The following is a 24,722-nucleotide window of genomic DNA, read 5'->3' on the forward strand; positions in this document are numbered from 1 at the left end:
ATCAGCCCTACTTTTTTTTTTGAAAGAGAATCATTTTTCTGCACTTTTACCTGCTTTAACCTGTTCCTCACAAATATAGCCTAATCTTGTTCCAATCCATATTTGTAAAAAAAATATATATATAATAATAATAATTTAATTCAATTAAAAATTAGTAATAATTGGCATGGTTTTAAGGTAATTTTGAAGCAAAGACGGACTTATACAAATACAAAACCCAAAGCTTTCAGCTACAAATTTAAAACAGTGCCCTCTTGCTTGTGACGTCAATGGAGACTTTGATTTTCATCTGAACCACAGCAGGGCAGTAGGCACAAGTAATAAAATCAGACAGTATTCAGCTCATTTGACAAAGACAATTAATATTAACAATGCCCCTACACCCCTGGACTTTAGAAAGAGCAACAAGTCATAATTTTTCCTTTTAAAGAGATATTTATAATCTGACTGCAAAGGGCATATTCTCTGCAGAAGGACTTTAAAGTGCTATTTTAATGACAGCTTAGTGGGCAACATATAATTCACACATGGTGCAATATTAGACACAGCACAGTTTTGGTTCTTGTCTGCAAGGAGTTATTACATTGTCCTAGTGACAGAACGCAGTGGAGGCCTTGCTTTGTCAGACTTGTGCATAGAAGTGTTTGTAGCTTAAATTAGATTTATTAACTGTACAAAAAAGGTGGATGTATCATCTGTGAAATGTAAAGCGAGTGCATAAGTTCCTTAAACCTGCATTATCCAAGCCAACCAACATTATTTATTTATGGAAAGAGCAATTTTGCAACATAATATTTACCATATTCAGTTTGAAGAAATCTAAATGATACGTATGATACAAAAAAGCAAAGAGTTCAATAAATCAAAATCTAATATTGTTTAATAAGTAGCGTTAGTCAAGAATAAATGCAGGTTTTCTGTGTATGTGCCTGTGGCAGCAGAGCTTAGACAGATGTTAGAGAAAGTGTTCAGCTGCATGTCCAGTAAGTGGATCTGTTTATTAACCACAGCCACAGTCATTTGGATGACCTCAGTGTCACCTGATTGAGAAATCCAAACAGCAAAAGCAATAATGAAATCCCTCTGCGAGTAATACAGACCTATACCAGCAATTATCAGGTCAATATTCAGACCACAAGAACATTTATTCACAGTAACATATTTGGAATTGCACCACTTTTCAGTCACACGTGGTCCAGTCCTTTCACATTTCCTCTTGCCGCTCAGATTGTCCGTGTGAATGTGATCTCACTGCCATGCTGCAATGGTCCATGAAGCACATCATTCACAGTGCTCATTCTAGGGTTTAATCAGGTCAGCGAGATCTTCCATATTATTGTCCAAACACCTCACATGCCCCATAATGATCATAGAACAGCGCTAAAACCCCATCGTTTCCTCTGTGGCCCCTCAAGCCTCGCTCTGAGGAATGGAAATAATCAGCTGGTGAAGGTTCTCAGGTGGCCAAAGTGCAAAGAAAAACCAATAGACTTGTAAAACCTGACTTTACAAGCCCTGCAAAATAAAAAGTAGCCATTTCACTGTTCCTTGAATCACAAATTTAAAAAATCAACTTTAACAGGTGTTAAAGCTATCACAACAATAAATAAATAAAAACGACAGTGTGAGCTGCTACAACTCACCACCGTGCCAGGAAGGGAAAACAAAACAGGCATACATTCATTATGAAGACATTTCGTCCTAATGCATAGAGTGACAGCATAGTGAGCCCTGGGAGTCTCTGGGCTCTTACCGCCGCATAGCAATAAATATGTTTATATACAGCAGCAACCTGATGCTTAGATGGTTGTCTATTCATACATGGCGCTGTCAGTATCTGGAAACCAGCAGTTTATACCGTTCCTTTATGATGTATATACTCCTCATGGTCACTGAAGCGCTTTGATAGTAATACTGTCTGATACTGTTATTAAAGTGTGATATCACTGGTCTTGTATCATGCTGTTTGAAACATACTGTGCATTCATTTGAAAGCCTTGTCGTAGAGCCTGTCCTTGGTGAAATACATGTTGTCATGATGGTCGTGGTTCCTTTTGATCCTCTAGATCAAAGTATTCTGTTCGTGTGCATTTCAATGTGCATACCTTTACACAGCTGTGTGTACCAGTGGATTTTTGTACTGTATATCATTTCCTTGCTTGTTTGAGTTTTGTGTTTGCTTTTCCTCCCCTGCTAGTCCCTACTTTTTGCAATCAGCTTCCTAAATTTACAGATTTGTGGATGTTTTATGATGTTATGTGCACAGTTACACAGGCAGAAGTTCAGAGTGCTCATTCCTTCTTTAATAAGTTTATTACCAAAGAGCTTGACTGGTCTACAAATGGTCTCTATAATCCTCGCTGAATATGCCATTTGTCACATAAGATTGTGAGCAAATGAATACTACTGCATCAAAAACATTGTGGATTTGTCCCCTCTGAAAGCAAGGCTGAATTTCAGCACCCCTACTGTAGAGGATTCCAAAAATGTAAGTTTTATAACCACTCTTAGATCGCAACATAGATAAAATGATGAATAACCAATAAAAATCTGTAATTCATACTACAGCTTTTTTTTTCTTGCCTCAGCACTAGCGCAAAAAAAACAACCCATCCATTTATTGTCACTTAAACAAGCAGCTGTATTTTTATATGCATTAAAGCTATATAAACATTTAACAGTGCAAATGCAAATTCCTTGCTGTAAGTTTAACCAAAAGGCATTTCCAGTAGAAATGGGCTGACATATCCTGAGCATAACCATGTATAATATCCACTGAAGTTAAAAAGAGGTGCTTTGCAACATTAAACTGCAGTGTGCCAAATAAAAAAGTCAAATACATATTTTTTGGACCATAAAGTGCACGGGATTATAAGGCACATTAAGTGAAACAAAGCAGTCAGATAAATCCAACTTTATTCAAATCATTCTTCTTGCTTCCTCCACTTCTGTACCTTTGATTCATTAATGCTGTATTGTATCACAGCTGCTCTATCCGGTTGTTCAGTGATGACGCGACAAATCCTACTTCCGGGCCTAAAGTAGTCTGCGTTTAATATGGCTTTTGTGTTGTTAACATGTTTAATGCTATGTATTTTCTTCTATTTGATCTCAAAAAGCTCCTAAAACAGTCAGTGATCACTGTTGACCTCCCTCTGCTTTTATTACCGCTAATTATTTATTTAAGCTCAGTTTTTAAAACCTTAGGATGTAACTACAGCCCATCCCATGCTTAGGTAACTAGCAAGCTAACTTCTGCTAACTTCCTGCTAACTTCTAATGCCATTAAATGTAACAAATTCTGTTTACATGGATGCCTGGATGTTAAACTTCATAGTTACACCTGGTAAAGCAGCAATGCTGATCGTTTTATTAAAGATGAAAGAATTTAGACGTTTTCTAACTCTCAGTGATGCTGCAGTGTTCATTTGACTTTGGGACCTGAATCGGACGGAGTTTAGGACCCAGATTACTCCCAGATTTAGGAGCACCTTAGTCCGACAAATACGGCAATAACGATGGCCCGCTTGCATGTTCTACAAAAAAAATGTGCTTTGTTGTGTATCTGACAGACAAACACAAAACCAGTGAAGTTGCACCATTTTTAAAAAACCAATTCTGGTTCATCCTTTTCACTCAACAATCCGCTTTCCCCATTCTCATTCTCCGTTGCCGCCATGCTTTTTCGGCAATGTGCGTATGAAAACAAAGGCACTGCGCATGCGCGTTTTACCCATATTCTATCGCGATATTTCATTTTCTTATCGTTGCCTAACATTGTACCGGTATTACCATCAACGGTATAATATGGCCCAGCCCTACTAACCACTTTTAACCTAATGTTCAGCCACTCAACTCCAACAGATGCTTCAGGCACGACTCAGGGTCAGTATCTTGCCCAAGGATACTGTGCAGGTTGGAGGAGCCATGGCTTGAACTACAGACCTTACAATTTGCTCTCTCTCTTGAGCCACAGCCACCCCCAAAACAGAAGCAAAGATCCCAGTAAATGTATTTACATATATATACCTTGTATATGTTGTTTCTTTGAGATGTTCAGTGTTTTGCAGTATTAGAATTGTGATGACAGATTATGCATCTTGTTGTGTATAATGCATTCAGTGGCTGTAAATGCTGAATTGGGTATTTTTTTATTCTTGGACTCTATAGCAGCAGCTTTGCATGACTGATGTTCAAAATAATCCTTATTTGGATTCATCCTTATCTAAAACAAGTAATTTCAGTTCTGTTAACTCCTTCCTTTAAAGTCAAAGTTAACTTTATTGTCCTTGGGCCATAAAGCAAGGAGACTGTGGTAGAATGAAATTGTTTTTCTCTTAGATATAAAGAAGGAAACAGACTTCACATACATAACACTTCTGGGAGTGAGTATTTATAGTTTATGATTGTGTATATTTAAAGAGGGTTCAGGGCCCTGTACTACGAAGCAACTTAGGCATACTCAGTATCGTGCTGTTATCTGTATTTACTGACCTTAATATTCGCAATCAGGATAAGCTGACCGGTCATAAGCATGGATAAGTGTACTGGCAGCAGAGTAGCTGATTTTGCAAAAAAAAACCCATAATATCAGGGAAATGTAAACATCATACAGACTGAAAGTAAGAGAGCTGTCACAGATAAATCAGCTGTGTGACTGTGTGTGAGATAAAAGCACTGTATAGTAGTTTAGTATTAAAGGTGCTGTATGAATGTGTGAGTGCTTCAAATGTTTTAGTCAGAAAGACTGGAAAAGAGCTGTTAAATTAAAAAAGCTTACCCTATTTGAAGCATGCAAAAAAAGCCACCAAAAGTGCTTACTGTGTATTGCAAGTTAATGGGCTCATCAGTATCACAATTCTATCATTAAGGCATGAAGAAGTGATGGATTATAATCGAGGATTTCATTTTATAAATGTTTAAAAGACTGTTTTAGTTTTTAATTCTTTTAGCTGTAGCCCCGGTGGTGGTTAAAGCTATGAGAGTACAACAACAGATTTCAAATGTAGGCTTAGTCTTTGTGCAAATTTGTTCTAAGCTCAGCAAGTACAAATAGATGCTCTGCTTTAGGAGCTTAGAAAACAATACAATTGTTGAAAATCTGTTTTGCCAACAGGGCAAAAAAAATTGAGCAATATAGGTGCATCCAAGGCTCTACGACACAAAGACACTAATAACAAAAACTTGACACCCTCCTACTATCTGCACACAGAAGTATCTTCTAGGAATAGCGATGCTATTTCCCGGAGAATTGATTGGTCAGTAGGATTTCATACCTGTTAACATTTATGTTACCTAGAGAAGAAGAAATCCTGCTGCTTAGTACAAGCCTCGGGAGTCTGATTGTCTGTGGGAATAAGCTCTTGCATTACATCGTATGTTGTGTTTGGTACTTTGGAGTTTTTTGACTTTTTGTTTTGCGTGCCTCTTTGCTGCTTTGTATGGTTTGTGGTCTGTTTTGTTGTTGTGTTTTTTTCCTGTGGATGTCCCCAGCCACACCTGGGGCCCCACTCGCAATGTTCAGGTATCCACATACTTTCTGGGTTTTCACACAATATATTTTGTTCTGTATCACTTTAAAGTTGCTTTAATATAAAAGCACAGGCTTCTACAGAATCACTAGAAATCCCTGAACTGGCTGTAAGAACACCAGGTGCTTTCTGTAGGCACACAGGTAGAGAAAATAAAGCAGTGTTAGAAATAAAACCAAATGCATAAAGTGCAGAATAACCTAAAAACAGCTAATGCACAGTATATCCGAGGAAAAGTGGAGGCTCTGTACTCAAATATGCTGCATATGTATGAGAGAGAGTGTATGTCTGTGTGTTTGTGTGTGTGAGGGAGAGACGCACACAAAGACAAAGAGGGGGTGCATGGGGACGAATTAAGAGGGTAAGATGTATAACAGCAGGGCTTTAGGGCTCAGCAGAACGGAGGAAGGTGATAATTCACAGCTCTGCAGCTCCTCCACATGAGCTAGGCAGCCACTGTCAGAGTCGACCCCTGCTGCTAACCTCACACTGTGGCAACACATCCTCGGCATAAATATTAATCTCTCTCAGAGTGATCTGCTGCTGATTTTGCTGCTTAAACAAGCAAAGGGGTTTCTGTTTATCCTATAATTTCCTGTATCCTCCTCTCATCACATCCTCGGGCTGGTGCCTGTAGAGTCAGTTTATCCCAGTGGTCACATCAGCTGTCCTACATGCCCCCTTCCTCACTCCCTTCATCCTGTAATTGCAGCCCAAAGGCCAAACCAGACCGATAAGCAAATTAATTAAGAATAGGTCACACAGCAATCCTCAATCATTAATTCTGCTCTGACCCCATTTGGGCTCTGATCTAAAGCAAGTCAATGTTGTTTGAGAGACAACAAAATGCATTACAGCAAATAAGCAGCGCCAGTCCATGACTGATAGTGTTCCACTGTGTGTTTTTCTATCCAGGTATGCTTTTACTGCATTGGCAGTGTGTTTGGGGTGATTGTCATGCGCAAACATGGAACTGTTGGTGGATCAAAATCTGGTGGTACTTTTCAGCCTTCATAATTCCATCAATTTTGACAAGATCCCAAAACCACTGGCTGAAATGACAAACCATGATCAAGCCTCCAACATGTTTTACAGATGGCTGTAGACACACTGTTTACCTCTCTCCCGATCCTCTCTGTACATACGGACGATGGTTTGAACCACAATTTTAAAATTTGGATTGATCACTCCATCTGACCTGTTGGTGCTGATTCACAGTCCAGTTCTTGTGTAATTTGGCATACCTCAGACTTTTTTGTTTCTCTTTCACTTCCTTAAGTGTGTTTCTTAACAGCCACACTTCCACTGAGACCTTTTACTGATCATGCTTCAGTGAACAGTAGATGCATTAGCTGAAGGGCCAGATTTATCTCTCAGATCTGGAGCTGGATTATTTTTCTATTTCTATGACATGACTTTTAGATAATGTTCATCTGCTATAGATAGTTCTCTTGTACTTCACTTGTCCTGTTTCCTCAAATAACAGCATAGCCTACATTTTCAGCTAATAGCTCTTTAGAAATCACCTAGCTGGTACAAAATACCATTTTATGCCTTGCGATCTTTGTTATCTTTGGCATTTTTTATAGGTTTAACTGAAGGAATGGGACCTGCCGTTAACAAAAAAATCAAATTCAAAATTTTAAAGACTACTTTAAAAAATTGCAAGAAATTCTGATTCCTTAAAAAGCAAAATATACAGAAAAAAGCAGTAGAAATTTGAAAGGCAAATTAGATATTTGAATGGCATACCTTTGCTCAGTGTGTTCCAAGTACCACAGATCAGATTACAGTGTGGAATGATGACCATCAGTCTGTGTAAAGATAAATAGGTACAGAAACAGTACAAACACAAAGCAGATAAATCTGAAGCAATGACTGATGGTAAATCAAATTGCAATGGTTCTTACGTAAATGTTACCAATACACACACGTTTAAACTCTGTCAGCTGTAAACTGGAACTATCACAGTGATTGTGCTTGATCGGGCACAAACTTTGAGAGGGTGTGATTTCCAAACCAATGGATCCCGTCTGTCAGCACGCTAGTCTCCACTGAAGCTCGCCAATGCATCTGAGTTAGCAATCTAAAGATTGCAGCTGATATGTCTGAATATATTGACAGCAAGCCTAATGAAATCTAAAATCTCTGATAGGAGATGTGGGTTTGCTTGCACACCATCTGGATAAGCTTTACAACAAGGTGTGGTCTGACCTTTTTTTAAAAAATACTTTTTTGTATTTTCAGTGGGATTTGGCAAAATCCGAAGGACTTGATTTCATTTTATCATTTCATTTCAGCTTTTTAGAACATAAGTGTTACTCTGTTATAAGGGAAACCTTTTTTTCCTTGAGTGCAACTGTGCAACTTTATGGCACACCCATACAGGTGCCTTGCAAATGTCAAGTTAGGAAAACAGTCCAGTTTTCAGTATTGCTAGGTGTTAGAGTTTGTATTGTTGATTGTCATTTATGCTTAGAAATATTTAACCATAGATGCTTAGAGGTGTATAATCAATTGTGTAGTGATAAGTTGTGTGATCTTTAACAGGCTACAGAGGCTTGGTGTGCATTCCACACCTACATCCTGGGAGCATGAGAGAGGTCATACCTTCTCTTATTGTTTTATGGTAGGATTAACGTAGCTACGTCTGTTCTAGTCTAAGTGCTTTTCTGTTTAGATGAACTGCTGGACTTCCTCACCGGGGGGGGGTCTAGTCTACCCTCTTCCTGACCAAGGATGTTTGACCCTTTGATCAGCAACACACACACACACACACACACACAGGCAAGGTACTCTTTGTTTGTATGTAGACGTCGTATGTTAATGAACCTATGCATATTCATGTAACCTCAATAAAAGGACAGTGTTACGGGAGGACGGACGAGAGCTACTGGGGTCAAGCGAAGGGACGGCGCTCTGTCCAGTCTCTCCCGTGCACGAGTACCATGAAGAAGTTTGCCTACTTGCGTCTTGCTTGCAGTGTAATTATATTGTCTTAACGTTCCAGCGAATAGGTTCAAGCTACAAACCTATCACTAGGTATTAATTTCCTTTCAATTCTTAACTATCTTACTTACCTATCTATCTGCTTTAACACTACCTCTACATTAAATCCATTTAAGCAATCAACAAATCAGAAGTTTGTGCATATTTTTAATTAAACAGTTTCACTCAAACTTCAATCAAATATGAATGCAAAATCAAGTCTGCCAATAATAATAATTTCAGCTGTACAGAAATATATGTTTCTGTCTATGAGTCAGATGTTTAATAGATGTGAGCATTTGCAGGCAGCAGACATGCATTGTGAGCAGAGGTAATCAAAAAGCGCCGTGTTTTATGACCACATATTGTAAATTAACCTGTCTTCTAAGAATTTCAAACACTCCTGATCTGTCGCAGATTGATTTCTTTACTAATTTTTATTTTCCAATACATGGAAGATTTTCCCAAAGACAAAAAGTTAAAGTTTTTCTCGTTCATATTTATTTAAGAACCATTGGGTTGAAAGAAACCTTTGCAGTAATAAGCGACCACACCTGTCCCATTAATGAAGTTGATTTGCAGTCCACAGGTGAATTAAGAGGACGGTCGATTTCACATCTCAGATGTGTGCAGAATAAAAACAGCTCACGAGATCTGAATCCACCAATTAAACCCGCTTGTTTATGGCTGCTTCTGTTGGTGGTGGAGCATTATAGTATGATGTTCAAACGGATATTCAAACACAATCACCCTACGAATGTAGGTCCATAATGCCTCTTTAAAGTTAACATATTCAGGTTCTGACAGATGAAGCTAATGATGGAGTCGAAAAGCTGTTGTATTCTGTTTTTCTGAGGTTCTAATATTTCAACACACCAGAAGAAACAGTGTCAGGTTTTAATACTAAGCTCTGCCCTCCAAGGTCAGGCCCGATCTGTACCATCATTATTTGCAGTCAACTGTTACAGCTACAGCATGGTAATCTTCCCTCTAGCCTTTCTCCAGTTGTTTTCCTTGACTCGTTATAAAGGTGCATGAACCTGTGTGAGGAAAAATGGTACTGAACTGTCCACAAACAGAGATCAGGAATGTGAGAAACTGTGGAAATCTGCACTTTTAGTGGGGATTGAACTTGTTTTCATGATAAAAAGAGCTGTAAATATGCAGCCTATGATTGTTCTTGTCAGCTTTATACTGTTCTCAAAAGTCAAGAAGAAAAACATGAATTAATTTCATTGGTCACTAATATATAGCTTTGTTTTCACTGAATCTGCATCCTCATTAAAATTAGAACTCAAGACAGTGTGGATGGACAAATTCATTGTCAAGGTAATATCACAGGGTTAATCTCAATCACAGCTGTCATATTTAAACAAGTAGTTTTATTTTTATTTTTTGGAAGCTGCTGTAACAAACTAAAAACACAATCATATTACAATGCTGTTGATTTTCTTTGACTACTTAATCTCTTTGTTGGGGTTGGGAGTGTGGCACAGCTATACAGAACAAGCCCTCATTTATTATAATATCTGGTCATGTAATAACAGATGTTTACAGATTTCAATCCATTTCTAACTATTTCCCACCATACTTACTGTGGTCTGAATCATTTAATGAGTGTGTAAAATGTACAGCTTTTTCCAGTGATTTGGTTTCTTGTAACACAGAGAAATAAGCAAAAATGTGTCACTACAAGCCACATGAGAACAATCAGTCCACTTATTGAGAGCTACAATAATAAATACACGGAGAAGCTGCTGTGTTTTTGATTGAAGAATTTACATTGACTTTATGCCTACCATCTACAGCAGTCAGAATGTCTGCCGCGCTCTTCCATATCCTAGAATGAAAACATATACATGGCTATGTTTAACTCAGACCCGGACAAGCTTAGATCCCATTCTCACCACATGAGAATCACTCTGGAATTCTTTTGAAACTGGACTGAGACCACCTCTGTCATGGTGTGCTGTGTGGCAGGATGTTGGACCCAAAACGCAGGACTCATAAACGGAGGAGTAAACTCAAAACTCAGCTTTAATGCTGGAGAACTTCACATCCAAACACAAAGCAAAACTAGAAACTAAACCAGGAATTGAAAACTTGAATTGACTTGAAACACAGAGGGAAGAAACACATAGTATAGTGAGAGTATGACGCAACAGCAGACAGAGGAAAACACAGGGCTTAAATATACAAGGGAGTAATGAGGGTATGGGAAACGGGAGGGAAACACAGCTGGGATTAATTAGACATAACGAGACAAAGGGAAGCAAAACTAGACACACTGACATACCGCACGAGACTATCAAAGCAAAACAAGAAACATGACACATACACAAAGACACAGACTCAGAGACATGGGCTTCACACTGAGACATGACTGAGTCGGAGTCAGAGGGAACATAGAGACAAGGGTCACTAGACATGAGGCGTGGGACCAGGACAGGTACAGAGAAAACATGGGGACAGAGACTAAACACAGGCTAAGAAGAATCCACAGGAAGGAAGAACTAAGATCACTGAGCATAAATGAAAGATAACCAAAACCAGGAATAACAATCATCAAAGAATATTACCCAGTAACTGAAACACAAATGTGACAACCTCCTCCACAGGGTTTTAGTCTGTGTAGCTGTTTTGGCCCGTTTAGATTTTTTTTTCTAAACTAGTCATAACCATAGCCACTCCCACTTTTAACCACATACACAGTCTGAGTGGTAATTTAAAGATATAGAAAAAATATGTATCTGGGCTGTATATAAAAAATAGGTATGATTTCCAGGAAATGAAAAATGAACTCATTCTTTTTGATAGCCTCCTCTGATTGCAAAAACAAATCGAGTTGTAGAGAAATTGTGGAGCTAATGATCTTAATCGCTAGTGCCTCATCTTATTTACATGATGCTCATAAATAAAGGTCAGTTTTAGAGTAAAACAGAAGAGCAAAACGAGATATTCTTCAGAGCCGAACCACCTTTTGATTGGCAAGTCGCTGAAACATGAGGGTCCCTTGGTTTCTCAGATTCATCCTTTCCACATCACATTTGATTTCGAAAGACTAAGCTAGCAACAGTTAAATTCCTTGAAACAGGATTTCATTAACCATCGGCTCGTGTCATGATGACTACCTTCATCTCTGATATACAGTCTGTGTAGTTTTCAGCAGTTATGTCTGGCGATGAACCTAACACTTAGCTTATAAATCAGTAGTGTATTTCGCACATTCTTTGGGATTTTCAGTTGTTATTTTAATGCTTAAATTATTATTTTTAATTATGTTCTTCTATCAGATAATAAATATACGCCGATACCAGTATGTGTGTGACTGGTCACTTTAAGCCGATATTGGTTCAGCTCCAGAAAACAGCATATAACCACTTTTAAAGAAAACTGTAAGAATAATTTTTAATAGCTGAGATTGTTCTACTGCTTAATTCCCCACCCAGATTTTAGACTGGTACAGAATGGAGTGTGACAACCATGTGGAGCTGTCATACACATTTTGCTCATTGTTTTCAGCATCTACTTGTCTACTAGATGTAGTGGAATAATACTCTGCTGTACACTACATTATTGTGACCCTGGCACGAGCAGAGACTGACTCAACGAGACGCATCTTCTCATATCTTTTGCCTCTCAAGTTTTCCTCCTTATTTTAAATCAGACTCAAGTTCTGGCAAAGATAAGGGTTGTGACATTTAAATGGGCAAGTTTTTGAACTGACTTTATCTGATTTGCTCTTTATCGACTGGATGTCGGCTGTGGTCCTAGCCGTTGTTGTCTGTCACTCTGATAAAATTGCCAATCCGTTTATCTGGCATTTAACAAACCCTGCCAATGAGTGACCTCAGAGATGGACCAGGTCCAGGGAACAGGCTGGCCTTTTCCAGATATCCATTAACTGTAAAACCACAGCTTTACAGTAAAAGCGGCCTCTCTCCATCCTCACATTTTCCAGCAGAAGTTATTAGCACGAGTCTGCCGGTGTTCCACTCCAGTAGACTGATGACCGATTTCATTAGTTCCCTCAAGTGCCAATCTGCCCTCTAATATGACAGCAAGAGACAGACTAACATGCCTTCTGTGGCCTCTTCAGTTCAATCCACTGTGCCCTTGAGGTAAATAACTGGGACATAGACGCTTTAGAGAAATTCTCACGGTAAGCATTGCAGCGATTAAGATTCGGGTGTGGTAGTGCCACAGTTCACCTTGGGCATTAAACAGTTGTTGGCTCTGCTGAGATTGGGACACTGCAACAGCTACAGCCGATGATACACACGGTCAAGTGCTAAAAAGAGTTGAGGATGAGGTGAAGGCAGAGAATAGGAAGGGAGGAGGGGAAGGCGGCGCCGAGCCTGTTTCCTTCTCCTGGTTCTGTCTGTACAAACACAGGCAGACACAGACCCTGAAGCTGTGACTTTGAAGTTGTGTCTTTGATTAAGGAGTTAATTAAAGAAAAGCTGCATGCAGGCTAGCAGATAACTGAGAAAAGAAAGGGAAGAGACAGTGAGAGAAAAGGAGCGGAAGAAGTGATATTGGCATTTATAAGTTGCCAGAGAGTTTTTATGATTGACAGAAAAACCAGCTGGCACTACAGAGATGGATATAAAGGCTGTAAACGCCACCCACATGTGTGAACAGCACAGTATCTGTCCTCCTGCAAGCTGTGGTGCTGGCACCACAAAGCGCGAATGATAATAGATGGTAGTTGGACAGCTGGAAAAGGGAAGTAGAATGATAATTTATATGAGGAATTAAGGGCTTGATGGATAGTTTTGTGTGTATGGGATTGACATCTTATGTCTGCCTTGATCTGTTTCCTGCCACTCGAACACGCCTCCTACTTCTGTAACATCTACTTCTTTCTGGTTTTCTTTCTTCATCTCATCCCATGTTCTCCTTCTCCTCCTCTTCCTCCTCCATCAGGCATGGCCTCGTCTTTCACTAAAACATCTCTTAATTGTATTTAACTGCCTCCACCACCACTCCTCTCCCTGACCTGTTCTTCACCCCTTCAGTTCAGCTTGCTTCTTCACTCCATCACCAAAATAAATAAACAAGACATCAAAATCAATTTTAAAAATAAAATAATACAAGTCCTGATTGCCTTTGTCAATCATTTGTCTCTTTTCTTTTCTTTTATCTAGTCTGGCTTTTATAAGGGTGTGGCAGGCTCACAGGTAACCCTTTCCAGTCTAGTGAATCAATCCCGTGCCATGCTGGAGGAGCAGGCACGCCACCTGCTGACAGAGGCGGAGCGACAGACCATGGTCTACTACGTGGAGGAGTACCGGGACGGACACATAGGAGTGGAGCAGCTGGTCATGGCGCTGTTTGAGCTGCTGAACACGCACGCAAAGGTAATCTATGAGGAGGCTTGTGTGAGTCTGACAAAGTAAAGAGAAAGATCAAAAGAGAATACATTTTCTGCCTGTGTTCTCCTGTAAAGTCTCTGTGTGGGATTGAAGTTTTCTTAGCTCTTCTGAGATTTATGCTTGTTTTATTTTTCCTTCCTCCCCAGCTCTTAAAAGTGTTGTGATTTTCTCATAGTCTGCAGAAGTTCACCTTATAAAAAAAACACGATAAATCAAAGACATTTTATTTCCAATTTCTTAAGTACACTGCAGTATCATGGGCCGACAGAAAGCCTGTGCAAATGGCATTAATGTATTTAGAGATACTGTACGAGCAAGTACACCAAAAAAGCAATTTCATTTAAAAAATAATTTAGAAAACTAGATTTTATTCAACTTCAATGAGCCAAAGTGACCACATAATAAAGCTAATGTATAAATAAAGAAGCTCCATCTTAGTGCACTTAGTTTTCTCAGTATAATGTGTAAAATGTACCAAAAAAACCCACAAATGAAAAAAAAAAACACACACAATTTACAGTAATTTCAAAAACCAGCCTGTGTTGGTTGTTTTTCACAGGTAAACCTAACACTGAAGAATCCCTCATTTCATTTTCACGCAGGAAATCTTTTAACATAATTCTCTGTATCTGACACAGTTTTTCACATGAAGCCAAATACCTCAGGCACTACGTACTTTTCATCTAACTGGAGAATGTGCCCAGGACTGGATAGTGCTCCAGCTTCACCATGGTTACTGCAGCTGATCTGATGCCATTGTAGACAGTCTGTGTTGTCGACTGACTGCACATATGGAGTGACTCATTCCCAGCTCTTTTGTCCACTCTGCTATCCTTAGGCATTGGATCTATTTTTATCAGAGCCGCTGATGCAGCTCACTTAAGAGCGTAGATTAATGCCATTCATTATTAGCAATTAACCTAAAACTCAGTGGCGCATTTTATTTGTTTCTGACATTGTTTAAACAAACCAAATTATGTTTGTGGTTAGAGAGAAAGAAGCAGGAGATAAAGGGAGGAAATAAGGGAAGGAGACCACCTGTCTGATTGTGTTTGGCCTTTCTCTGCTCTCTGCAATGACTTACTGCACCTTAACAAAGTCATATTCACAACACAGTTGTTCTCATTTACATATTTGCCAGTTCAGACAGTAAAATGGGAATGCAATTTGCTCACAAATACTCTGTTGACCGGCAGTCATTACCAGTCTGCTCAGCTGCAAATTTAATTATTTTATATTCATTGCATCACCAAAAACGTAAACACAATTACAGGTTAATGACAGGAGAGTTGCTGCTAGATCAGCTAAAGTAGAAAGAAAATATGGTCTGCTGGTATATGGTTGCATCTGTAGAGTTATGATGATACACGGTTTAATTTTATTTTGGTTCTCTACATCAAAATAATGTATTATTCAAATAGTTCAGTCTAGGGCTAGTTACAATATCAGATTTTTACTACACAGTTATACAGCGAGTGTGTTATCAAGGAAAACATACTTGTTACTGTCTAGGAGCAAAATATCAGGAAAACTCGTTGGGTTTGTTTATTGTGTGTTCTGTCCCTTTTCCGTGTAACTGTATAACTATAACCACAGAAAAAGAACCACTGTGGCATGACTTACAATATTATCATGTATAATTTATATGTATTGTACAGTTCTGTGCAAAAAGTCTTGAGCTGTCCCTTGCTTTTTATATTTTGCTTTCAAGAAATCAAAATTTTCCTTGTAATTTTTAAAGTAGTCTTTCAGTGTAAACTGCTTTTTCACTCATTGTCAGTCCCATCTTTCTACCTGAGCCTTTTATTTGTGGGGTATTTTTGTTTGTTTGTTTTTAGTTAAGCCACTTACACACTGTTCACAGATGAAAAATGCACCTAAGTGAAGAGATTAATCAGTGTTTTGTCTTCAAATAACAGACAATTACCAAAGAACCAATTTTAAATTTTAAATATATCTTTCAATTTTTAATATCAGCCTGTCACAAAAATCTAATAATTTGAGAGTGACCTCATCAAGAAGCCATTCTTAAGGAAGGAAACAGGAGATGTGTCAAATTACAAAAAAAACTGGACTAAAAATTAGCAGCAGCAGGAATAATGGATCCAAATTTGAAATATTTGGCTCAAATTGTCATCAATAAGTACATAAGAGGTCAGGAGAGAGGTGCAACAGTGAGTGTCTGCTGACGAGACGCCTGGAGAACTATTCCTGAAAACTACTAAAAGAATTTACAAGAAAGCTTGCCTAAGAGATTGGTTGGTCATATAAAATATTGACTTTCAGCCTTATTAGATTTGTATGAACTCTGTTTTCCATATTTTTGCGTATTTAAATAAATTGGTGGACCTATTTTCTCATAAATTATAAATAAAAGACTTTTGCATGATGCTGTGAGCACAAAGTCAGTGTTTCATTTTTAAATACTACAGTTATTGTGAGGACTGGGTTCACTCACTACTCCCTGAGAGTGGTATTTACTGGGGAAGTGGATGAGAAATATCAGTACATCAAAACCTACAGGTTCATGCTCATTCTATCCATGCTTTCATTTTCTCTCACCAGAACTATTGTAACTCAGTCTTCACCTGTTCAGTAAAGCCTCCCTGGATCAAACGCAGCTGCAAAGCTCCTTACCAGATCCTCGAAGCACTCTCACCTCACACCTGTGCCAGTCTCACTGTACTTGCTCCCATTATTCAGAATTCTTTCAGGCTTCTGGAGTTCACCTTTAAGTCTTTGAATGGTGAATCACATCAGCAAACTTTTGCACCCATATATGACTCTCAAGCGGGACCCTCAAGTCATCTAATGTGGGCTCTATATCCACCCCTAAATCTGGACTAAAGTGTCATGGCCTCCACTCTTTCAAAACACTCCAATCTACAATCTGTAAGATCAGCGGACTTGTTCTGGATTTGGATATTATTTTTTCTTTTGGTTTTTTATCTTTATTTTTATCTCTGAAATCCTGGTGGTTTTGTTATTTTGGTAAGGGGATTTTGTTGTTTTTTTTTTTGGGGGGGGGGGTGTTTGTTTTGTGGTTGGTTGGTTTGTTGGTTGGTTTTAAGTACCGTAACTTGTGATTTGTATCTTAAAGAGCCCAATATAAATAAGTTCACTTACTTCAACTTGTAAACACCCCCAGTAATATTTGGTTAATTGTTCCTCAGCAAGTTGCATCCAACAGCATGTTTAACAGTATAGGTTTAAAAGCCTCACCTTTTCTTCCCTAAGCATACTTCTTATCACTGTGGCCAAAAACCTCAACCTTTGTCTTATCTGACTACAAGTTTTTTTCCAAAAAGGGACTTGGCTTTGATCGTGGAGCAGGGGCTTCTTTCTCAGTTGACCTCTTGTTCGTCCGTGGTGATGTAAAACTAACTTCACTGTGAACAGTGACACTGTTGTTCTAACATTTTCCAGATGATAGCATTACCATTAGAAAAAAAAAGGATTTACTCCTAATTAAAGATCAGTCCCCCAACAGAGTCTGTCAAATCACTCTGTCTCCTTGTTTCTCCTTCTCTGTACTTTCCTCCCCTCAGTTCTCCTTGCTGTCTGAAGTACGAGGCCTGGTTGCGCCACAGGACCTGGAGCGTTTTGATGGGCTGGTCCTTCGACGGGAAATTCAGGCCCTTAAAGCTCGACAGGGGGCAGCTGGCGCCTCAGCCCTGCAGCCAGACTCCCTGTCCATGGTGTCATATCCAGACACTCTGACATCATCTTCAGCCAGCTTCATGACCAACACCACCCTCAGCTCTGCACGGGTAAGTAGTGCTTACTAGTGGAATGATTATGTGATTCTACTTAATTAGTGGGTACTCTTAACTAAGATGAACGTTTACAATAGAAAACAACATTAAAACATTTAAATTAATTTATTTCCTTAAAAATACTTACAGTAATTTTGAACCTGCTGCTATTACTATTTATTTCTGACACTTTGAGGGCAAAGCAGCAGTCTAGTCTGCTGCATATAATATGATGGATGGATTGGAGTATTTCCTTTTTTCCTAGTTCGCCTTGCTGTCTGACTGTTTGTATTGCAATTGCTTCCTTTCCTGTTTGGCCGTCTGCTCACTCCTCTGTCTCTCTTGGCTTAGTGTGAAAGACAGAGATGGTAGTGTGATATGTCTCCATGGATTATTACAGTTTCTACTGCAGAATAGATACTCTTCTGGTGTGGACTTTGTTGGCTGAACAGTGATATGTTTCGCTGCCTACCTTCTGAGATTACAAAGTCTTTTTGCTGATATTTGATAGGCTGCGTTTTTCTTCCACCTTGATAACCCCCTCACTTCCATCTCACCCCTAAAAACCTTCCCTCCCTCTCTCCCTCTGTAGGAGAGGCTGCTGTGGCTGATAGATATTATGGAGGTAGGAATTACTGCTGAAAATGATGAATGCTTTCCATCACAGACCCACACATACAGAATACACACTCGAGTTAAGTTCCTCCGTAGGCAGACAGACATGCATGCGTTCCAGCTCTCACCTTGGTTTGTGGTGTTTTTAAATGGTTTGCAGTGCTTTTCTTCCTTCTTGCCTTTTTCTTTCTTTCCTTAATTTGAACAAGAAATGTCAAAAGGGTGTAAGCACCAACTGCTCTGGATATTATATAAAATGATATCCACGACTGACATTTTTAAGCTGATATGTCCCAATTTCGCCATCAACTTCTTGGCATTATTGAGCCACAAGGTCCCATATGTAAACTGTTACAGGTGATAAGTTATCAACTAAAGCTGGCTAATGCTACAGTCACAATAGGCAAAACAATTGTTTCACACCACAACATGACCAAACTTATTGGTAGCTATCAGCAAGCTTCTGGTTGCTGTGTTCAAAGCACATTTAGTGTTTTAAGATGGAGATAAAATATCAATAAGTTGGAGTCACTCTGCTATCAGTCTGCAATTGAATAGGAACATCTTGACAGTTACAGTTAGAGCAATCTATGACTATATGGCAATAAGTCATCAAATCTGTTGCCACACACAGAAATTCACATTACCGGTAACTACCTAATTTCAGAGTCTCATTGATTTGAAAGATAAATTCAAAAATTGCTCCACCAGTAGTGACATAGTTGCTGCAGGATCCTGATTTAACTGCAAAACGATATAGGTACTTGGTAACTCGAGCGATTGCACTTAGTCAGACCATGTTTTTGAAGGTTGGTTGACTCCCACTGGGCAACCGCAGCAACTGCCTTGCAATGAAAAGTAGTAGTAGTAGTAATAGTTTCCCAGAGGCTGATGGTGTTGCACACTCAGCCTTTGGGGGACCAGTTGGTTGCCATAACTACAATCACAAGACCAACCACCAGTTTAAAGTTCATAAATTTCATTTTGTAAAATGTGGCAGTTGTTAAGATTCTGAATGTATATGTTAGTGTTGATCACATGTACTTCGCCAATGAGCGAAGTCACTGGGGATGAAACAGTGACTGTGTCACACATGTCCCCACACAGGTCGCTGTACCTGATTGCTGGCTGCTAGGTCTCACTGGACATCTTGACTGTTTTTGTGGGTTTCGGTGCCTTTGAAGTATTTTTCAAAGAATTGCCTGACAGCCAAACTTTGTAGCATTAATTAAATCACAGACAGTATAAATTATGGCCGTAGCTGCCATGATGTCACCTACTGGTTTCAGAATCCTGTTTTGGAGTTTATTGGCTAATGACTTGCCAGTCATAGCTGACTTTACTTTTCAGAATCAGAGGCTCCATTCAACTTTTATACTGTTTATAATATCACATGCTTGTCTAATTATGTTCAGTTTTGGTTTCAGAAAGTCAGAAACACTAACTCACAAAACTAAAGTGCAGGTGGGTGACCCCACAGTGGCTACACCAATCTACATCTTCCTGCGTATGCACGTACTTGTCACTCAAAGTGAGCTTGACTGTAATGGTGCTTAGCATTAACCATAAACTTCACAATCAGAATATTTATAACTCTTTTTAACAGTTTTTAGTTCCTCTAATTGCCACTTGAGGCTTTAAATGTGAGTCAGTTCCTATAGTTTTTGTCATGTCCTCACTGGCTTCGTTTTCCACCCAATGGCGGTTGCTGTTTTGCCCTCAGCTTCAGTCTCAATGAGATTCCTGTCACTAAGACAAAAGTTCAACAAACTATCACCAGGTCTATTTCCTTTGAAGGAATTCTATTAAGAATTTTCAGCAAATATTACATCCCCTCATTTTTCTCTGCAGTGTTATTACCAAAAGGCAACAATGACAATGGTCATTACATTGCATTTATTATATGACACTAACCTAATGAGCCTAATATTTTCTATAGTATACTGCAGCCGCTCCACATGGGAAATTGCTGTTCCTGCCAAGTAGTTAAAGGCTGCTTTTCTCGGGCAAAGACTAAAACTTTGGATTTAGCCATTCTGAGACACCCTGCAATGGAATATACCAGATTCCTTGATTTTATCCTTGTTATTGATCACAATGTACTTGTGATAAGGGACAATGAGCCTGTCTGCATAATTTTAATCACAGCTCTAGTTTACCAGGAAGCTTTTTGCACAGTTCAATTTACAGTAGATCCCACTACAGATGCCAGCAACTCAAACACAAATATGTAAGCATGTAGTGAGTGTGTCAGCATCTTGGTCTTTGGCTGGATAAAGATAAGTGGTTGCACGCACGAACACACAAACCTGCACACACATACACACAGTTTCTAAGCTGACAGCGGAGATAAGCTGTCGACTGTCTGCAGATTTATTCACCAAACAGTCCTTCTCATTCAGATGCCCAGGATGGGTTTTGCCTGCCTTTATACTTTCCCCTCTGAGAAGCAACATTTACATGTGTGACAGATACTGGGTGTGTGCGTGGTGGTCTGCATTCTTACCTTGCATCTATGTGTGTGTCTTGTGGTGCTGTTTTGGGCCCATGGGTGACTGGGTGGGTTTGGGAGAATAAAAACAGTAGATTTCTGAACTAGAGTCAAAGCATGGTATACCCAAGTGAATACAAATGCACACCCTCTGATGCTCACATGTTTTTATAATAGTGTGGATACTCATTGACTTCTTAACTTCTACCCTACAACTAACTGCCAAACCCCCACCCTTACCCTCACGTGAACCTCGTGGACTCTAACTAAACATTATTTACATTTTAAACATTAAAATATTACCATTGGTTTGTGGATACAAGCAGGACATCCTGCCTCCTATTCACACATTAGAGCTTAGGAAGCTGGCTGGGGAGAGATGGGGTCCTGGTATGTCTGCTTAGAGTCTTGCTCCACCAACTTGGACCTGAATAAGTTGCAAAAAAATGGATTTGTGGATGGACAGGACCAGACTGTATTATGTTTCCTTTTGAAGATAGAACATCATGCTAGATTTAGGCTACACAATAAAAGCTTGATTATGGTAAGAGCTGAACAATGTAGGGGCATCATCTGGCTGGGAATGAAAATAGGTGCTGTGCACAGTTGATCATTGTTACACATTATACAGGATGTTGTAAATTCCTAATAGAAAAAAAAAACATGCTGCCGTAGGCTACAGTCACACTAAGGAAAACAATGGTTGGAGACCACGGCCAGAAAGCTGATTCTGTTCATCTGGAAGCTGCTTTTCAAGTCATTTCTTCAGTTTGGGAAGTCAGAAGAAAACACTCCAGTCTTTCAGTTTTCGATTGAACAAGGTTAAGTTGGCACTTACATGCAATCTGTATTCCACAATACTTTGATTATCTGTGATAAATCTCTAATGGGGCTGCACAGAATCCACACATCAGGTGGACTCTCTCAGCCAAAGACTGGGCTGAATCCATGGGTTAGATTTATAAATTATAAATTTATAAGCAAAAGGAAAGAGTTAGTTTATTTCATTAATGACCAACATTCTACCGAGAGCAGTGCAATTAGGGGGCTCAAAAATAAGGACACATAATCAGAAAGCAATATAGTATAAGTGCAGGTTTCTCTCTGTGAAAACAGTGTGGCAGTTCAAATGAACGAGGGGAGGCTGAAGAAGAATTGGTATGTTTATGAAACTCTTCTGTTAGAAGTTGATGGGGTCTGTGTGTGGACCTGAGAACTGAGACACAGGTGAAGCGCAGGGATTATTATTTGGTTTAGATAGAGCTGTTTTGTCACAAACTCTTTCTCCAGACGAACTTGGGATTTGCGTGTAACAGCTGAAGTGTAGAAGAAAACAAAACTTTATTTACCATCTGATCCCAAGCCATCTGTGTGTTAATGAATATACTCTTAGTGTGTCAGCACCCTCAACCTCAACCAGCTGGTCACCGCAACTACAGTCGTGGCCAAAAGTTTTGAGAATGACACAAATATTAGTTTTCACAAAGTTTGCTGCTAAACTGCTGTTAGATCTTTGTCTCAGTTGTTTCTGTGATGTAGTGAAATATAATAACAAGCACTTCATACGTTTCAAAGGCTTTTATCGACAATTACATAACATTTATGCAAAGAGTCAGTATTTGCAGTGTTGGCCCTTCTTTTTCAGGACCTCTGCAATTCGACTGGGCATGCTCTCAATCAGCTTCTGGGCCAAATACTGACTGATAGCAACCCATTCTGCCATAATCACTTCTTGGAGTTTGTCAGCATTAGTGGGTTTTTGTTTGTCCACCCACCTCTCGAGGATTGACCACAAGTTCTCAATGGGATTAAGTCTGGGGAGTTTCCAGGCCATGGACCCAAAATATCAACGTTTTGTTCCCCAAGCCACTTAGTTATCACTTTTGCCTTATGGCGCGGTGCTCCATCGTGTGGGAAAATGCATTGTTCTTCACCAAACTGTTGTTGGATTGTTGGAAGAAGTTGCTGTTGGAGGGTGTTTTGGTACCATTCTTTATTCATGGCTGTGTTTTTGGGCAAAATTGTGAGTGAGCCCACTCCCTTGGATGAGAAGCAACCCCACACGTGAACGGTCTCAGGATGCTTTACTGTTGGCATGACACACGACTGATGGTCACGCTCACCTTTTCTTCTCCAGACAAGCCTTTTTCCAGATGCCCCAAACAATCGGAAAGAGGCTTCATCGGAGAATATGACTTTGCCCCAGTCCTCAGCAGTCCATTCACCATACTTTCTGCAGAGGATCAATCTGTCCCTGATGGTTTTTTTGGAGAGAAGTGGCTTCTTTGCTGCCCTTCTTGACACCAGGCCATCTTCCAACAGTCTTCGATCACACCTGCCTGCTGCCATTGCTGAGCAAGCTCTGCACTTGTGGCACTCCGATCCCGCAGCTGAATCCTCTTTAGGAGACGATCCTGGCGCTTGCTGGACTTTTTTAGACGCCCTGAAGCCTTCTTAACAAAAATTGAACCTCTTTCCTTGAAGTTCTTGATGATCCTATAAATTGTTGATTTAGGTGCAATCTTAGTAGCCACGATATCCTTGCCTGTAAAGCCATTTTTATGCAACGCAATAATGGCTGCATGCGTTTCTTTGCAGGTCACCATGGTTAACAGTGGAAGAACAATGATTTCAAGCATCACCCTCCTTTTAACATGTCAGGTGTGCTATTCTAACCCAATCAGCCTGACATAATGATCTCCAGCCTTGTGCTCGTCAAAATTCTCATCTGAGTTAACAAGACGATTACTGAAATGATCTCAGCAGGTCCTTTGATGACAGCAATGGGATTAAGTTAATTTTCATGGCAAAGAAGGATTATGCAATTCATCTGATCACTCGTCATAACATTCTGGAGTATATGCAAATTGCTATTATACAAACTTAAGCAGCAACTTTTCCAATTTCCAATATTTATGTAATTGTCAAAACTTTTGGCCACAACTGTACATGTAATCAGTCTGAGACAGCTAAAACATTCAGTGCAATCACTCACCAACCACAGGGTTTTCCTGGCAACACTGAGGTTCTTCTCTTTTTTCCACTCTAGTGTGAGTGAGGCCTTATGATGAGGCTAGACAAGAAGAAGTCCAGCATGGCTTTTCCTGTTTTTCTCTCTGTTCCATCAGGTTGACACTTATGAGGACAGTGAGCTACACCAGGCACTAAAAGTATTTCCTACTACTGACCTGTATACACCTGTGATCATGACAAAACAAAATTAGTGTGTGATGTTGCTAGATAGCAGGTTTCAGACACACCACTGGACAAGGTGCTGTGTCTTTACATTCCTTTAAGAGATTTGGCTAGCTAGTACCACCTTCCATATAATATCATTCATGTTATGAAAGATGGCAAGCATAAGAAACAAAGAAGTCAAGTCAATTTGAAACAACAACCTCCAGTAAAAGTAAAACGACCTACTGGCTGTACACCTGGACAATGAACAATTAAAACAGGACCAGGTTTGTCTCTTACAAACTCCTTGGTATCACTCTGCAAAGTCTTTCAGTACAACATTACTTACGTGTTGGTCTTTGAGTCCTCATCGCACTGTGCAATGCTCCATTATATCATGTGTGCATGAGAGACTTTATAAAAGCTGATACACAGTCTTGATGTCATGAGCATCTGCGATGTCGGCTGCAGACAGTTCCATAACCATCTCTCTCCTACATCCGTGCCCTCAAAACACCAGCATCTGCCATTTTCACTGTTCTGCAGGAGTGCAGCAGGATGATGGAAGGATTCATTAGGTTTCTGTAGATCTCACTTTCTTTTGCCTTACTTCACTTAGGCTGAATTCAGACTACTAGTCTTTTGCCTGTTAAACATATTGTTTTATAGTGTCACATTTCTCAACACCATTGATACTTTTGCTATCACAGTATTATGACATTGACCATTACATCCCTATTGATCAGGGAACAGTGTGTAGCCTTTCAGTGTAATGTAATGAAAATGC

General features: G+C 39.5%; 1 protein-coding gene across 2 annotated transcripts in view; it reads left to right on the plus strand.

Moving 5' to 3' along the window:
• Positions 1–24,722, plus strand: part of whrna (whirlin a) — a 245,154-nt gene that overhangs the window by 201,673 nt on the left and 18,759 nt on the right. The window contains exons 6-8 of one of the 2 annotated variants that reach the window (XM_085413498.1): positions 13,670–13,882; positions 17,446–17,667; positions 18,245–18,277. In XM_085413498.1, the coding sequence (XP_085269624.1) occupies positions 13,670–13,882; positions 17,446–17,667; positions 18,245–18,277 (468 nt within the window). The remainder of the gene's footprint in view (positions 1–13,669; positions 13,883–17,445; positions 17,668–18,244; positions 18,278–24,722) is intronic. The other variant, XM_085413499.1, reaches the window with a different exon arrangement.

Source organism: Rhamphochromis longiceps, linkage group LG7 (genome assembly GCF_057381845.1).
Source record: "Rhamphochromis longiceps isolate RC_006_pf linkage group LG7, R_longiceps_female_GT1.1, whole genome shotgun sequence".
NCBI lineage: Eukaryota > Metazoa > Chordata > Actinopteri > Cichliformes > Cichlidae > Rhamphochromis > Rhamphochromis longiceps.